This window comes from Ammospiza nelsoni, chromosome 1 (assembly GCF_027579445.1).
Source record: "Ammospiza nelsoni isolate bAmmNel1 chromosome 1, bAmmNel1.pri, whole genome shotgun sequence".
Classification (NCBI taxonomy): Eukaryota; Metazoa; Chordata; class Aves; order Passeriformes; family Passerellidae; genus Ammospiza; species Ammospiza nelsoni.
The window spans coordinates 5,924,742-5,942,807 of NC_080633.1; the positions used below are offsets into that span (position 1 = coordinate 5,924,742).

Genomic DNA, 18,066 nt, shown 5'->3' on the forward strand with positions numbered 1-18,066 from the left:
ACAAACAAAAAGCAAGTGTGACACCTCAAAGGTGCTACCATGGGCATGACTTGAGGAGCAATACAGGTTCAGGAACAATAACAACAGTCCCCATTCCTAGGGATCAGTGGTGTGTTTGGAAGATCATGTCTCTGGTCAAACAGCAGCAGTAGGGATTAAATCCAAATCCACTCAATTCTTAAGGAGGGGTAATATTACCTCTTAGTCAAAGCTGTAATAATCTCATCAGCCACATGAGAGGAGCAGACTTACTAGAGGCTACAGCCTTCATTAGGCACTAATCCACTATTATGTTTATGATGATAAATTATTGCCCTACATTTTGTTTGGTGGGTTAGACAGAAGCTCTGCTGTCTGGCCACTGGATTGAGTCAGAAGAAATAGGATCTTGCTTGCCTGGCAGCAGTGTGGAGCCCGAGGAAGGCAGGGAGGCAGGAGCGGGAGTCGTGCCCCTCTGTGCTTGCATGTCGTGGGCTGAACCCGGGGCTTCTCCATCTGCCTGAGCCAGCAGCCAGTGGGACAGGCTGAAACCTTTCCTGGATTCCAGCCAGCACCATGCACAGATCAGCTCTGAGCCTGTGAGCAAGCCTGCTCATGGGCACCTCCTTCTCTTTTCTGCTCCAGTTTCAACTCTTGGTTGATGTCGATCTTTACTCTGAGCATTTCTTCTCTTCTTTGTCATCATCCTATCTTTTTTTCCCTTTTCCCTGCAGCACATGGTCCAATTTGCTTGCACTTCCATCATTTCAGACAATTGTCACCCCTTCCCTTGCTTTTAAAAATGTCATTCAAATTCTCTCTGTCCATTTGGATGCTTGGAGTGAGGGCTGCTGGGAGCTCCTGGTTGGACCTATCCAAGACAAAGCATGGCACTTCAAGTCAGATTTTGGCTTTTAGATGGTAATTAGTGGGGAATTGTAAGTCAGACACTCTAATCATGATTAGTCTTTAATATTACAAAAGAAGAAAGAGCAGGGGAAGGAGAAAAACCTGTGACTTTCAAGCACACCAAGCACCCACTGACATCAATGGCTCTGGCTGAAGTGCTGCTGGCTTTTGGCCCCTTTCTCCTACATGCCCAGTTACCCTTACAACATTCATTTTTTTGTAATATTTTCCTATTTTAGAATGGGTAGTTTCATTTTTTTGGGTAAGAGCAAATGTTAGTCTAAGGATCTCTAAGCCACAGTATGATCTTCTATTTTGACTGCTGTCTACTCCCTCAGGAAAAGGAGAAAATATGGAAAGTGCAGGGAAAAATACTCAGGTGTGTGGTCCAAAGGAAATCTAAGCCTCTCTTTTGTGGTCTCTGGACTTTAGCAGGATGAGGCAGGTTGAGGAAGATTCTGCTGTGCACATCAACCAGCCATGGAGGCCATGGGCATTGTCTGTCCTTCAAAGGCTTTCAAACCCCACCTTGGGGGTTCCATTTTCAACCACCAGGGTGATTCCCGTTCCCCAGGAATTATCTACGTGTGAAAGACATCAACTATAAACTTTTCAGCTTGATTTCTGCATTCTTAGGCTTAAGGTGTGACTTAAACAGGAAGATGAAGGGACTCTTACCAAAATAGGAGTTTGTTTTTTTAATTTTTGCTGTGTCTGTGGTATGTGCTTCCCTGTTTCTGCAGTGAGCAAGCCAGAGTGTCCCTTTGCAACCTGAACCCAAGGAAAGTGCTGTCCCCACCTCACAGATGTCACTGGTGTTGGCTCCTGGTAGCACATGGAAAACCCTCCCTGTATTTTCAGGCTCTGGATGTTACAATCCAGGGCATGGATGTTTTACAAATCTTCCTTTATTGCCCAACCCTATTGGCCACTGTAGCCTGGATCAGCAGGTTGCTTGGCTTGCCTAGATTAAACTCTTGAGACAGAGCATTTTGTAATTATGCCCCTCAGCTACAGCTCTCTGGCATTCCCAGCCTGTGTTATTTAAACCAAAGCTGTTTCTTATGTCCTTTAATTTCCTGTACCAATGCCAGCTTGCAGTGGTGATTACAGGCTGATGGATAGGTAGGTAGGCTGCTGCTTTTAACTTTTCTGAATCAATGACACTAATTTTATTGTGATCAATTGAACAGCATCCTGTGACACTCCTGTGGAGGATGGTATATTTATGTAGCTTCTTTTTGTTGCCCAGCCCTGTGCATCAGAGGAGAGTACAAACCTCTCAAATGCTACCCTGAGGTAAAAGAAGCTGAAGAGTTTGCTAAAAAATTCAGAGGGGGTAAGCTTAATGTCATACATGGAGGAAGGTTCAGTAAGATCTTGAGGCTCCTTAAAAAAATCCTCAGAGGAAATGGTGTCAGTTGCAGAATAATATTCTCATGTGAGAGCCTTGCACTTAAATTTCTGCAGTGTTTTTCTGGGAAGCAGCATTTTGTTTTCCTCTCAGTGTTTTTAACACGTTCCCATACCCTGTGGGTTATCTCTCTGTTGGCCACGAAAGAGGGTGAGGAGGAATAAGGAGTTGACAAGTAGGAAATTCTGTCTCAAGGGTCTGGTTGCCATAATAAGGGTGTAAGCTAACATTAACGGCATTTTTGGGCTGGGGTTCATGCTTTTCATGCTGCAGCACCTTGTTTGAATGCTCTTAAAGCTGAAAAAAAATATTAGAGAAGTGTGTTTTCTAGGTCTCAGCTGGGATGGAGTTAATTCCTTCCTCATGGCTGCTACAGTGCTGTGTTTTGGGTTTAGTATCAGAACAATGTTGGTAACACGCTGGTGTTTTCAGTTGTTGCTAAGAAGTGCTTCTGCTAAGTGAAAGACTTCTCAGCTCCTCATGCTCTGCCAGTGGGGAGGCTGGGGGGGCACAAGGAGCTGGGGGGGACACAGCCAGGACAGCTGGGCAGAGAGATGTTCCAGACCCTACACTCAGTGTATAAACAGTGGGGGAAACCTGGCTGGGGGGACCCTGCTTGGGAACTGACAAGGGGTGAGCAGTTGCACTGAGCATCACTTGTGTAGTTCAATGCTTTTATTATTGCAATTATTCATATTGCTGTTATTTTCTTCCTTTTCTGCCCTATGAAGCTGTCTTTATCTCAGCACATGAGATTTCTCACTGTTACTCATCCAATTTTGTCCCCCATCCCATTGGGGCTGAGCTGGGTGAGCAGCTCTCTGGGGTTTGGCTGCCAGCTGGGGTTAAACCATTCACTGTGGGGTCAGACAGTGGGAAATGATCCATAAGGACAAAATAAAAAAATTTTAAAATGTATCCTTTGTGTATAATACTAATTGTATTATAAACATAAAATATTCCTCTGAGGTGCTCCTGCTCACTTTCACGGTCAGAGGGGTTACATCTCCATGTCCTACAGATTCCCAAGCAAAGTAAAATGCTTTGAGCACTTGCTTGAAAATATTCTTCCTCAACAAAAGTTTCCCTAGAAAGCAGCATTGGCAGTGAACCTGAGTGACTTTTTATCCTCTAACACGTGCTCAGAAATTCCTATGAAAATTCATCCCAAGGTTCCTAATGTCCCCTTTCTCCCATGCTCTTGTTCAAAAGGGTGAAGAGATTAAGAGGGAATTCTCCCTACTAATTGAGATTCAGAGGAAAATCTCATCCTTCTCAATAATTTATATTAATGGTAAAATTTACCTTTTGCCTAAGATTTTAGGTAACTTATTCTAGGAGAAGCCTAATTTCTTAATGACTTCCCTGCCTAGGCTAAAGTCCACCATTAAAGTAACCACCAGCAAAGTTTCTCTCAGCTGCATTGGGTTGTTTTGGCCATTAGTAATAATGTTAAAATAAGAACAATGAGACCAGATCAATGGAGGCACTCAGGATTTCTCTTTAGGGAGAGATGAAGGAAAGGATTCTGCACCTCTGGACATGATCCCAAAGTTTCCAACCACACCCAGTGTGTGAGAGAAGTAATTTTCCCATGGCAGAAATAATCAGCCTTACAGAAATGTTCATGTCTTGTGTAGACAGGATGTCTTGCAGCCAGCAAAGGGAATTTCCTCCTCAGGAGCCTGGAGAATCCATTTCTCAGAGCTCCTGAGCAGCTGAGTGGCACATCACGGGCACTGAAGGCTCTTTGCTGCAGCAGATCAGAGGCAGAAATCTCACATCTCTGCAGCGGAGTGACAGCACATGCTGCCTTTGGGAGAGAGGAGGTTTAGTGAAAATTCTGCCTCAAAAAAGGGCATGGGTATACAAGAGACATTCATTGTTGCATCTGCATATTTTAGGGGGAAAAATACAAGATTTCCGCATTTTATTATCTTCTAACTCAGTGATGTTACTGTATTTTTTATTGAAATGTGGCTCTTATTAGGAAAAAAATAGGTAGTCAAAGTAGGAAGGATCTAGAAGGAGGCATTTCTAGACTGGCAAGGGAAAAATTAGGAGTGACTCTTTTTCTTTCTTTGTGAGATATAATTGTTATTATCTGAATTCTCAACTGGTATAAGCTAACTTGGCTCTACCCAAGGTGACAGAATCACTTATTATACCCCCACTTGTGTGTAACATTTAATTCACTAAACATCAGCTGTTCATTTTTTATTGCTTTTTCTGAAAACTACTGTAAACAAGGATCTGCACACATTTTATAATGCTTCAGCACTCCTTTTATCAGCATTCAAAGCAGACTTACTTTAAAATTTGTGATTCACTACTGATATTAAATTAAGATTCTAAAAGTGCTGTTGAATGTCTAATGGTGGTGGCAGGCAGCATAGATTTGTATAAAAACATATTCTCATTTTGACATGCAATAGAGGTTGTTATCCTGTGCTGTAAAATTTATTTTATATCTGTATAAAAATTGTAGTTTTTAAAGAAAAAGAAAACTGCTTTTCACACTGACACACACTCTGCTTTCTCGGAGATCAATTTTTTTTCCTGGAATCCTAAAAATTAGTTTGCTTTATTTGTGTTTCTGCTTTGCATTTCAATTTCTGTCAATATTCTGCTTTGGTTGAAAAGTAGCAGTGATTGAGCAACTCTAAGATATTTTTCTGGGAGAAAATGAAGCTTAAAGCTACACAATCTACATGACTGGTGACATGTCCAAAATCCCTCATGTTCCAACCATCCCCTGTTGTGGCAGCTGGAATTTGCAGGGAATTGTACCAGGTTTATTCCTATCTGAAGGATTAGGAGAACAGGGAGAGCTGGTCTAACTGCACATTCTGCTGCGATCTGCTTCTCAAAATATTGGATGGTTCTCACCTATAAAATTCCCAAATGTCAAAAGGCTCCAGGGCACTTGATCTCATATTCTCTTCCTAGGATACATGCAGAAGAAAGCCTTTGCATATTTCTATATCTTCAGCTTCTAATGGGTTATACCTTATTTTTTGGAGAGTGGCTTCTGATGTGCAAGAGTTTTGGGGGCTTTTGACTAATCTGTTCTGAGAGAGAGGCTGGAACAACCCAGGATTTCTTCCACCTTGTGTTTCACTTGATGATGCAGTTCAGTGCTTACACGGTACCACTGAGAGCACTTTTTATCTTTATCTCTTCTGGCATAGGGGGCTAGAAAATTACTTGTAAGGAGCCTCAAAGGTTAATGAGAGCCAGCGAAATTCATGCTATCTGCATGCCATTTAATACAGTAATCCACAAGACACACAAGGAAAGCAGTTCCTGGCAGAAATAGAAAAGATGTCATGACCCCAGACTGTGGCGGTGAGTGGAACAAAGGGCTGGGTTTCTTAGATTAAACATTTAATCCTTTTGGGGTGACTGAGGTCAGGCAGAGGAAGCAATCAGGAAGGTGCTCCCATAGCACAGCCAGTGTCAGACTGTGTTACCAAAAGAGCAGGCTCACCATCACAGTGTTACCTGCTGCTGTAACAGGAGACACCAGGCTTTTGATTCTTAATTAGGAATAAGTGCCAGGAGAAATCATATACAAGCACCTAATTCCAGTCTATTCAAAATCTGTGAAATGCTAGGTGATTATTTGCCATTGCAGCTCATGCTGTGGTTTTTATTTTGCTGTTTATCCTTTCAAAGAAAAAATAAGGTTGCCAGGACCTTGGATATTGTGAAGTAGCATCACCTGTTTAGTGAAGGAACTTACCATGGATGACCTGTGCTCTTAACCAAGGGCACTGGATGTGTTTCCCTGGAAATCAGTTTCTCCATGTTAGAGCCATCTAAGATGCATCTCACAGATTGTATTTGATGTTTTGCAGCACGTGCCCTGAGGGATATATATGTCTGAAGGCTGGGGAAAATCCTGACCATGGTTACACAAGCTTTGATACTTTTGGCTGGGCCTTTCTCTCCTTGTTCCGTCTTATGACTCAAGATTACTGGGAACGTCTTTACCAACAGGTATGAGATCATTTTATCACGGTTAAAAATAAAAATAAAGGCATCATCTAGTTACAGCGGCATATACAACAGTTAAAGACAAAAAAGAATTGCTGGTTATTAGGTAAACTGTGCTTTGTGTATGTTCTAGAGAAGGATTATCAGATGTTCTGGAGAAGGACGATCAGTTCTAATAATTAATAATTTTCTTAAGAAGAATAATGTCCAAAGACATTAGACTGGGTGTTTGGGGAAATTGAGAAAAAGTGGTACTGAGTGAAAGACCCTAATTCACCTGAGTCTAAATGAAGTTCACCACTTAAGGAAGATCACCACATCACCACTTGGTGATTTTTCGGCCGATGGTGTAACACAAGTTAATATTTTGAGTCCAGCTCAAGAAAAGGCCAGAGAAGCACCTGTGTTCTTGTGATATCTGGTTTTGCAAGGGTCACATGCAAGGTGGTCTCTGAGTGAATGCTCATTGCAGCATGCATTTCCTGAAATGTGTGCAAACCCCAAAGAACTACACATGCCACTGTGGTACTGAATTACATTCTCTGTCCGTGAAGCCACTGACAATTTGCTGCTGCATCTCAAACCTGCCAAAACTGGAAGGTGATCATATGGAAATAGGGGATAACTTTGACAGAACCACTCTGAAGGTACTGAGGTAAATATCACTGAAGATTTGGGGGATTTCAGCTTCACATACAGCCAGTTATGCAATTTCACTTCAGGAAAACGTGAAACAACAAAACTGAAGATTCTTTAAACAGCTGCATTCCCTTGCTTGGCAAGGAGCTACATGTACAACTCTGGAAGACAGAAACTGTCACGGCAAATAAGGATGAACATCACTCCATTTCATTATTTGACCTTATACTATCACACAGTGTTTTCTGTCAGTAGTATCATCTCTCTGAGCATGGCACATATCTGTTACACATAAGCTGTCCCCCTAAATTCCAGTTATGCCAATAAATCTGGTGAAGAACCAGGGGATACATTCAACAGAGCCCAAGGTTTGGTTCTTGTCCTGACACAGATGTCTCGATATTTGGTTGAGCTGCACCCTAAACATGTATTTTTCTCCCTGAAAAAGGACCTGGATTGTAGACATCTGAAGGGATCCAACATGAATCCCACTCGGATGGTTTCTACACACAAGATAAAACCAGATTGAACTGTGGGGGAATTTTTCACTGCAACTGGCTCTAATATCTATTCTGAAAAAAAAAACCAGCAGAGATATTTGATACAGGAGGAAAGCATTGAAAGCATTTTTCTTTTAGAAATTAATTCACTGCAAAGCACACAATTTTTGATTAAGGTATAAAAATTTATTGGTGAGGAGATTATTTCCTTGTATGTGGTTGTCATTTCTCATCAAAGCCTTTCTGTTTGAACTATTAACAAAGGATGAACTCAATTATATTATAAATCTAATTTTAAAAGAAACCCCTTCTTTTCTTTATTTGTTTTTTCTTTTTCAAAACATGGTAAAGCAGTGTTAATTTTACTTTTACACGTACAGACTCTCAGATCTGCTGGGAAGATCTACATGCTTTTTTTCATGCTGGTCATCTTCCTGGGCTCATTTTACCTGATCAACCTGATTCTGGCTGTTGTGGCCATGGCATATGAGGAGCAGAACCAAGCCACTATTGCTGAAACAGAGGAGAAAGAAAGAAAGTTTCGGGAAGCAATGGAGATGTTGAAGAAAGAGCAGGAGGTCAGTGAACTATGTGACATGATTAACCTTGGGTGACTTGAACAAATGTTACCTTGGGATTCACATCCTCTTTATTTCACATTTATGTGATAACCAAAGTAAGAGTTTGCTTGAAAGCAGTTTAGTGTTTGTTGTACTGGATGAAGTTATTGCAATTTTTTTTTTTTTTGTGAAAGAAAAATTATAGTTCTCCCTGTTAGGAGTGGGGCCGTTTGGGGTTTACATATCCAGAACTGTGCTGGTTTAACCATGCCACGTATGCCAGCAGAGAAAATTAATCCAGTTTGGCATGTGAGATGTTTTAATGATGGCAAAACTACATCTGCATTTGAGCACAACCCAGCATGTGCTGGTAGCTCAGCCAGAGCCCCAGCTGAACCTCCTTCCACCACCCCTTTAGCACACATTGTTTTCCTCACTGTCTTGCTCAACCTGCTGTAAATATCCAATTGTTTGATAACGAAGGTAAAGGTGTAGATTAATCTCTTTGAAGGACCCACAGCTTCATTCCTGGAAAAGTAAACAGGCAGACCTTGAGGTTAAGATCTGCAAATTATGCAAAGGGTATGGATTTAATGCTATGTCATAAATTTAAACAAACCAGGGAGGCCAAATGGTGGATGTAGCCTTATAGCCTTAATAACAGTATTTAATTTGCATTTGGTTTGTGTGGGGTAGACAGCTTTTATTGAACAGCAGAAGAGAACATTTTAGGTTCTGTGAACAAGAAGACAATAAGAAAATTAGTCTGAAATAACACGTAGCACTGTAGTTCAGAGAAATAAATCCTTGAAACACAATATAAACTAATATACATAATTTTCTTTTGGGTACATATGGCTTCAGGGCCTAATCCAAAGCCCATTTAAATCCTTGGAAAGAAAATAGAAAATGCAATTCACTCTTGACAAAGTGCTAGTAGTGGCTTATGAATCATTTAAGTCCTTTTAAAGATCCTCTTTGATAGTTTAAGTAATAGGTAAATGCAATTTAGTCCGTATACAGCCACTTTGAACAGAGTAACTCTGCCATAACCTAAGGGAACAAGCTGAGCTCCAGCTCGTACCTATTTTGTACAAATTTTCATATGTATTGACTCCAGCTGAGCTCTTCCTAATAACAGTCAACTTTAGTAGCCCCAGCTATAATTAAAGATATTTAAGAATTTCATTTTGAAGGCTTTGATTTCAATTAAGCCTGTGTGTACACAAAGAAAAGGAACATTCAGCCCAGAAAGCATAATGTGTCAAAAAACAGTCGCCCCTGAAAATCTGAATTTTTCCCATTTGTTTATATGCTTTATAATAGAGTCTTTCCTTCAGCCAACAATTTCTCATCTCCCATGTGCCCTGTTCAGTGCAAAGGGAGGACAGTACATGACTCGAGAGCAGCTCTTTGCTTTCTCATCATTTGTTGTGTTGCCTTAGGGCAGCTCGAGCAGACTTCCCAGCTGAGGCAGTCAAAGCCTGCTTGGAAGAGGAAGTGACTAATATCCTCCAAGGTTTTTCAGGGCCTCTTGCCACTGCTCAGACTCCATGTGCTTCAAAAATGCTCCTTTGTATTTGCAATATTCCTGGAGTATTATCCTAGTTTTATGGGAAGGATGTTCAGGAGTGGAGTGATTTTGGTCTGTGATGTTCACTAATGGAGTCCAATAATTCTGCAAATCAACTCCTGGCATCTCAAAGTAGACATTTGGAAGGAGAAGCTCAGGAAAGGGAACTGGGTGGCTGCACCATGGAGCTTTCAGGTGTCCTGCTGAGATATCTCACCCCAGTCAGAGCTACTCGATTTTAATCTGGTTCTCCAAACCTCAATAAAGATTTTAGTTTTGACTTTCTCACTGTACCACTAAGTTCTTGCCTCAAGAGCTCTCTTTTGCATAATTTTCATGTCAGACCTCATGAACTAAGCTTTCCTTCAGCCATCACATCACATCTCCTTGCCAGGTATGCGTGGTCCCACACACCCTTCCTGCCCCTGGAGTTGTTGCAGTGAGTTTTGCCCTGAGTTTTGAGGTTCTCCAAACCTCAATAAAGATTTTAGTTTTGACTTTCTCACTGTACCACTAAGTTCTTGCCTCAAGAGCTCTCTTTTGCATAATTTTCATGTCAGACCTCATGAACTAAGCTTTCCTTCAGCCATCACATCACATCTCCTTGCCAGGTACGCGTGGTCCCACACACCCTTCCTGCCCCTGGAGTTGTTGCAGTGAGTTTTGCCCTGCAGTGCCTGAGGAACAGGACAAGGTCCAGCCACAGGAACCCAAACAGAACAGGTAGATAGGCAGGGCATGGGGACGTCCTTGAGCCCAGGCTGGACTGAGGAAACTGGTGAAGTGTCCCTGCCCACGACAGGAGGGTTAGATATATTCTAAGCTCCCTTCCAACACAAGCTGTACTGTGAATCTATGGTCCTCCATGCCAGGAGGAACAATTCACTCTAAATCCTTTTTCAATATCTGAGAAAGGTATTGAGCACAGAAACTATTCAAGTAATAGGTAAGAAAATTATAAGAAACTAAAAATTAGCTTATTTTGCAGTTTGAGTGCAGCATGCTCAGTAGCACAACCTGCAATATTTTCTAGATCAACAAAATATGACAGCAATCAAAAAGGAAAACCAAAATGGTTCAGGCCAGCTTTTATAATGTGCAGTATAAAGGGAGAAGAAATATAATTGATAGACCTGCTTGGGGACCATCAGTCAATTTATACAATTGGTCTAACACATTCCTAAATCTGAGCTTAACACCAAAAGACTTGCCAAATCTTTATGAAGAGAAAGCACTTCAGCATAGCAATTAAATCAATTGACTCAAAAAAAAAAAACCAAACAACAAACCAACCAAAACAACCTAGACCAGTGTCTGAGCCCTCCTCCTCTCTGCTCTAAGCAGCTTGCTTATGAAAGATATTTCCCACAGGAATTAAGTTTTGTTGTGCTCTCAGCTTGATAGAGCCACCGCTACTCCTTGAAATACATGATTGATTCTTTACACGGCTGTTAAGTGCCTTCACCTTCCTTGGACTGATGCCTGTGGGAGGAAGGGAGTATTTTGCAGTGGAGAGATGATTGCCTGTTTGATTCGAGTGGCTTACAGACAATAGCACTGAGGATTCATCTGTTTCTCATGTTCTGGGGAACCGGGAGAGGCGTTTTTTAGCAATTCACTCTCTTCAGGTGTTTTAGCTGAGGGCTCTGCCTTGGGCTGGTCTCCAGGCCACTGATGTGGTTTTCCAGCACCTCCAAACCTGATCCTGGTGCCCGGAGTCCCCTCACTCCTCCTGCCTGTGCTGGTGACAGAGCCCCAACTCCCCAGCTCCTACCAATCCTTCCTCCTGGCTGCTCATTTTCTCCCAGGGCTGCGGTTTTGACGCTCAGGCTTTGGAATTGGGCTTCTGCAGGGCTCCCAGCAGCTGGTGTGTTATCAGCCTGCTCCTGCAGAGATTCCAGCAGATAGCCAGCACAGCATGGAAGCACATGGCGCAGCAAAGGCCGCCTTATCTCCAGTTAAGCCCATGGCTCTTTCTTTGCATCTCTGGTCGCAGCTGTGATGGGGATAAGTGTTTACAGAAACGCGCCAGCTGAGCTGCCTGCTGCTCCTGGCATCCCTCTGTGCAGGCAGGGAAAATCCCAGCAGCCAGCTGGGCTGCCCTCCTGTCCAGCCCTTCAAGGGGCTGAGGTCCAGGGGGGCTCTAATCTGAGGTTCCCCAGCTTGAGATTTTTCTTTGCCTGGCACCAGGAGTGTAAGTCCAGATCTGTGTGCACGGCGTGTACACACAGGCTGTTCCTTCATGATATGTCAAACAGTCTTGTGCGGGGGCTCCACATAAAAACCATCCTTTTATCTTAAGTTTTATGATTCCTTATCTCCCAAAATTTTTAATATCTCCCCTATACAACCTTAAAATTTAAAACGAAAAATAATTTCTGAGCTGTAGTAGTTTTCACTGATATCCTGAAATAACAATATTTATACCTTCTGCAATCTTCTGATTTAGGCACTAGCAGCTAAAGGAATTGATTCAATGTCACTCAGCTCATTGGAACTGTCACCTAAAAGTGCAAAAGAAAGAAGAAATAAGAGGAAGAAAAAGAAATCTTTGGGGGGAGACGAGTATGGGGAGGACCAAAGGAATCCCAAGTGTGACTATGATGATGGTCAAAGGAGGATGGTAAGCCATGGTCTGAAACATCACTTGTTCCACACTGTACTTTCCTGGACAGGCCAGGCTCTGAGCAAGGCAATTTAAACTGAAACTTTTAGAAGAAACAGGTATTTAATATCTTAATTGATATTAACATAGCAGATACAGCATATAGTCTGTGCTAGAACAGTGGAAGGAAACATATTACCACTTTATTTTTTAAATGAATTTAAAATGCCCATTAAACATTTTTATAAGCCTGTTTTTTTCAATTTGTTTCCTTTTTTTTTTTTTTTTTGCCTCAAGATTACCCTTGATCTGGTTTATTTTCTTTCATTCATCTGATTATATCTATCCTATCCCTACTAGAGATAAAAAAAAATCTTAGTGGAAACCTACAAGGCTTAAAAATAGAAGAGAGCAGGAGAAAAGAAGGAAACTTGTCTCTGAGGGCTTTTTAAATATTATACAAAGACATTATTAACATTTTTATATTCTTTTGCTAGTTGCCTCCAAGTCAAAACTTTGTGGCACTTGTTTCTACTTTCTATTGCAGGGAAGAAAAACAGAGTGACAGTGTTATTAAATAAGGTTTTATGTAAATGTTCCTGACATGCATGAATATGAATCTGCCCATGCTGTATGTATCAGGGGATCATAAATAGCTCCAGATAATTTGTCTTTGTTTAACTGAGGGAAAAGTTTAAATCAGTTTGTTTTGTTGTTTTGAGTAGCCATGTAATGGGCTAAATCCTTTTCTATTTTGTTGTCAGTGAATTTAGGGATACTTGGCAACCATAAAAAGCTCATAAAAAACATGTAAGTGGTGTAAGTAAATGTGACCAATTAATGACTCCCCAGCTCACAAAATTCACCCAGAGCTGGATTTCTGTAGATGACATGGATTTTTTAATCCAATGGTTTGTGTTGCTGTCTCGTTGGTCAAGAGGGTTGTGTAACAAATTGCAACTTTTCTAAACCCAGAATTGCTCTTTAGCTTCATTCTGGGTGGGTTTCAGGACACCACGTGCCAGAAGCACTGCGGATTGGAGCTGTGCATTTTCAGTTTATTCCTCAGATTAATATTCCTTGTTTTCACTTTTCGCCCCTGGATGTCATATATGCATGAGGAGCATGGGAGACACATTTCAAAGCTTACAGTAAATCTTCTCTGCAAGGCTGTGTCTGGCATGGTTGGAGGGAATAAGGCTGAGTCATCATTCAGATGCTATCTTAGCAGCTGGAAGTGTGTTGCCATCAGAAATCAGTCTCAATGACTGTGCCATGGAAACCCAGGCATGGATTTCTGACCAGCTGAAATTTGGTAGCAATCCAAAAGGGCTGTTTTTAGTTAGAAAGAGCCTGGGTTTTGTACTCCTCCATGTACCAGTGTCACTAAATAGCATCATTACATAACTCAGTGGTGTTAGCTACAGCACAGAATGAAATCAGGCTTCATTTGATTTGTCTGGTTTGTGGGTGCTGTGGCAATCTTACCTCTCTTCATAGATACTTGGCTCATGGAAAAGTTCTGAAGAAGCTGGAAATTCTGTGCAGGCATAAATTCAAAAATATGTTCTGCCTAAATGCTCTTACTCCAGTAATTTCCTCTTTAGAGAGAAGAGAAAGGGATAGACTTGAATTCCTCACACATTTTCTGAAGATCCTTTTTGCTCTGCCGGATTTTAGGTGTGTTTAGTCCTTGGCTACATCTTGCTGATGCTCTGGCAGAGTTGCAGTCTCACTGACTGACGTCAGAGTGGATCGTCAAGGCTGATATTTAAGTGAGGGAGATTGCTGTGTACTGAGGTTACCCAGCCCTTAAGCAGCCATGTGCATTGAGATAATCATTTTACAAACTAATAAACCATATCCCTCTTCTTGCTCTTGGTTTGTTTTTTGGTTTGTTTTTTTTTTTTCTGTTTCTTTTATCACCTTCTTCCGTCGTATTCTGCTTCTTCTTCTTCCCTCTTCTTCTCATTTTCCCTGCAGTTCATTTCCTGCCCTATTTCTTTATCTTCTCCCACTGCACTGTTCCTTCCCTAGCTGTTATGAAGATGTGTGATAATGCAGTAGATTGGAGCTGGATCCCCCTTCCCTGCTCCTGTCTTCCACTCCTTGTGCTGCCTTCCCAGCTCCTCTGGCACTTGTCCCATGGGGGGGAGTAGAAGCGAAGGAAGTATCACGCTGTGAGCTGAATGCCACCTTGACCCTTCCTATTTCAGTACATCTTTAATTGCCAAGTGTTAGACAAATGCCTAAAGGCTAGGAATGACTGTCCAATCTCTTAATTTTGAGGAGCCTGAATACCTGTAATTAAGTCTCTCTTCCTCCGAAGCGCTTGGTTTAAAACGGAACTCACTGCTCTCCCCCAGAACTTCCTCGCTCCTGAAAAACGTGTTGCAAAATGTTGTTTCTCTTTCCCCTTTTTCTTCTCTGGGGGTTTCCAGACTCTCCTTGGCATTAGTTATGGTCCCAGTGCAAACTTGGTGAAGCGCAGAACGAGCCACGGAAGCGTTTTCAGTTTCCGACTCCGTGGCAGAGACACTTGCTCCGAGACAGATTTTGCCGATGATGAGATCAGCATCGCTGGGGAAAATGAAAGCCACCGGGGCTCCCTCTTAATTCCAAGATCTGGGAGGCGTCCAAGCGTGCAGAGTCAAGTGAGCCATAGTTCTCACCCTACTACTCCCAACTACACCCAGACGGGCAAAAGGAACAGCTCAGTGGATTGCAATGGTGTGGTTTCCCTGATAGGAGGAGGAGGAGGCACCGGGGCACTCCACCCAGACCCTACTTCTCCTGCAGGGTTACTGCTCCCCCCAGTTATTATGGAAAAGCCTGGGACAGGCGACCTGGTGAGTACTTTATAACTTTTGTATGTGATTCGCGCTCTTGTTTCCTTCTAAATGTTGTTGGAGATTGCTGTAATTGATTTACACCACATGGAGTCTATGGTGAGAAACCCAGACCCAGCATTCCAGGCAGGGTGGGAAGACAACGAGTTAATTCACAGAGAAATGTGTGCCTAGTGCCTCATCAGGAAGGTTTGTGCCTTCTGGTGAGATTTTCTTTTCAGAGCTGTCAGGAGGCAAATACCTAAATCTTGAGTTTGACAGAGACTTTCTTTTCTTGAAGGGACAGTTTTAAACTTGATTTCTTTTGACTTTTGAATACCTGACACTGTCTGGTGGATAGAAAATTATGGTTTTTAAATGATTCTGTGAATCTTGCCATCTTGAAACTGTTTTCTCTTGCTGGTTGGTCTCTGCATCTGACCTATGATCTTCTCTAGGGCTACTTGAGGAGGGCTGTTCCTTCAGTCCAAAGGGAATTCCCAGAAGGGTTTAGCATCCAGTTCAAATAACACCCAGGAAATATGAGCAGATGATCAACAGATTTTAGCCCTTTTGCAGATTGCCAGCATCTTTGTTGCATGAGATGGTGTTTTTGGAAATGGCTGCTACACAGGCAGAGCAATCTGGACAGGTTGCTAGTTTGAGATAGTGGGAATTTATCTTTTCTTTTATAGATCATCTGCATTGAAGCTCATCACTTTCAACAGTCTTTAAAATGATGGAGGTCACTACTACAGTCAGTTTGGGCAGGTTTAATTTAATTTTAAGGATCAAAACCAGACCAGAATAATCTCTCTCCTTGGAAGTGCCTTTTTCTGTTCACTTTAACCACAAGTCTTATATTAGGTGAGATAAAGCCCACTCAAGAGTAACAAGGTGCCAAAACTAGGTTATGTTGGTGGGGGGAAACAAAAGCAAATGTGATTATAACATGTATTAGCCAAGGTATCTCCTAAAGAGAAAGGTGAGTGTGATGGATCCCAGCTGTTGTGTCAGATTATCAGTAAATTGAGAAGCAGTGTTTTCCTCTGGAGCCAAGCAGCTTTATTCCTTTCAGGAGTTTGGACTGATTTTTTTTCCTCACCTATCTGGGCATTCCCTGTAGTTCTGCAAATAGACTCTCACACCACCCATGAGAGAAGGGGCCAAGCTACATGTGGGAAGCTGGTTGGTGTGAGAATTATCTGTTTTGTTGACAGTTTTGAGACTGTTGCTGCTTTTTTGGATGTTCACATCTTCCTCCATTTAGGACTTTGGTAATCCCACTTTTACTCTCTGTGGACAAGGATGACCGGTCCTGAGACAATTCTGTAAACAGCAGAAATGCTGTAGATAGGGAAGTTTTACTGGATTTAGCTTTGTGGGGGGGAAAAAAAAGGAAAAAAGTGTGTATTAAAGGAACTGGGGAAGAAAATTTGTGCATCTGTTTAAAAAAAAAAAATCTGAACCAAAGTTGTAAGACCTCAGTAGATGAGTAGAGGATGTCCTCTTTTTCTCTGTAAGGAAAGCAGCTCTGCAGGCTGCTGAGGCTGTCCCAGCTGTCAGAAAAAGCTTAGCAAAGCACAAGAGCACTCAACCCTTCACAGAGAATATCAGTATTTTACAGGACTGGGTCCTGAGGTGACACGGAGGCTCTGAGCTCTGCAGGCATTTATTTTCATTTTTCGGCTCCCTGCCTTTTGGATAAATGGATGTTGGAAATGGAATGGCTGGGGTGGGAGAGCTCACTTGGCACTTCCCTGCCCATCTAGGAAACAACACCCAGGCTCTACAGTAACAGATGCTCATGCAGTGATGCAATGTGAAGGATGTTGTGTCTTTTGCAAAACAGGTTTGGTATCTAATCTATCCAGAAAATGTGAGCTGGAGTTAAGGGCTGATTGGAGAGGGGCCCGTTGCTGTACAGATATATTCACTGCAGGAGTCACAAGCACTGGGCACAAACGTGCAGCCTCAGCTGTGGCTCAGGCACAAGGAAACAGCAAATCTGACCCCTCAGCGTGCTTGGAGATAAATCAGCATGTTTCTTGGCTTTGCATTTGATGATTTTCACCTTTTTCCATGTTAAAATTTGTAAGTGAATTTGTTCTTTGTAAGCAGCTCTGGTTTCTTTTTACAGTCTCTTCATATGTTTGGGGAAGGTAGAAAGAAAGATGTTGCAGTTACCTCATTAACCTCACTGACCCTTCTGCTGTTATTTATTTTGAGCAAGTGTGAGCCTGTGGAAAAGGACCCACTTGGGCTATCTGTTGTATCTTTCATGAGCAAGAGATGAAGGGCCAGTCCATGAAAATGCATCACAGTAACATGGCTTGAGCTCTGACTTGCAGCTTCCTGAGGTGTAACTGTGGCTTTGCTCATGCACCTCCTGGGCAGATGGAGCTGTACAAAAACACAATTTACAGCATTAGATTTTTGGGGATGTGCCTTTTTAGGTCACTCCATGATGCTGAGTAGTATCAGATGAAAACAGCATACACCCAGACTGCTACTTAGGGGGGAGATCACTGAATTCTGATTTGGGGAAAGCTTGGAGGAGCACTTCTAATTTAAAAGACAGAGCAGACATCAAACAAGATCTGACCATCTCTGTTTTTTGCATTTTCAACCTGTAGGCCTTCAGTCACAAGCAGTGACTTAGCCCATAGCTGTCATAAATTATCCCAAAGTGGGTCCCCCTCAGGTTTCTCCAGGAAAGCACAGTCACTAACCACTTCTGAGCGTTTTAACCTGATAAACTTCAGCAATATTCACTCAGAACAGCAAAATGGTTGGGTTGGGACCACAATGAGCAACTTCCATGCCTTAGTGTCATTGCAACTGCCACCCATCCAGGGACCATTTCCCCACAGGAATGGCTGCAGGTGGCAGCTGAGCTGACATGAAAACATCTGTGCAGTTCAGCTGCCCTCTCCCAGGAGAGAAGTGGCTGCAGCAGTTTATCCCACTGTTCATGCTGGTGACTCAGAGGAGTGACATCCTGGCACTTGGCTGCAGAAAAGCATTTAAGATAAAAAAGCCCAGTTTCAAATGCTCTTC

General features: G+C 42.3%; 1 protein-coding gene across 4 annotated transcripts in view; it reads left to right on the top strand.

Annotated features, from left to right (window-relative positions):
- Window positions 1-18,066, top strand: part of LOC132085279 (sodium channel protein type 5 subunit alpha-like) — a 178,663-nt gene that overhangs the window by 43,959 nt on the left and 116,638 nt on the right. For all 4 annotated transcript variants that reach the window (XM_059490655.1, XM_059490670.1, XM_059490677.1 and 1 more), the window contains exons 8-11: window positions 6,163-6,304; window positions 7,821-8,018; window positions 12,023-12,196; window positions 14,620-15,027. In XM_059490655.1, the coding sequence (XP_059346638.1) occupies window positions 6,163-6,304; window positions 7,821-8,018; window positions 12,023-12,196; window positions 14,620-15,027 (922 nt within the window). The remainder of the gene's footprint in view (window positions 1-6,162; window positions 6,305-7,820; window positions 8,019-12,022; window positions 12,197-14,619; window positions 15,028-18,066) is intronic.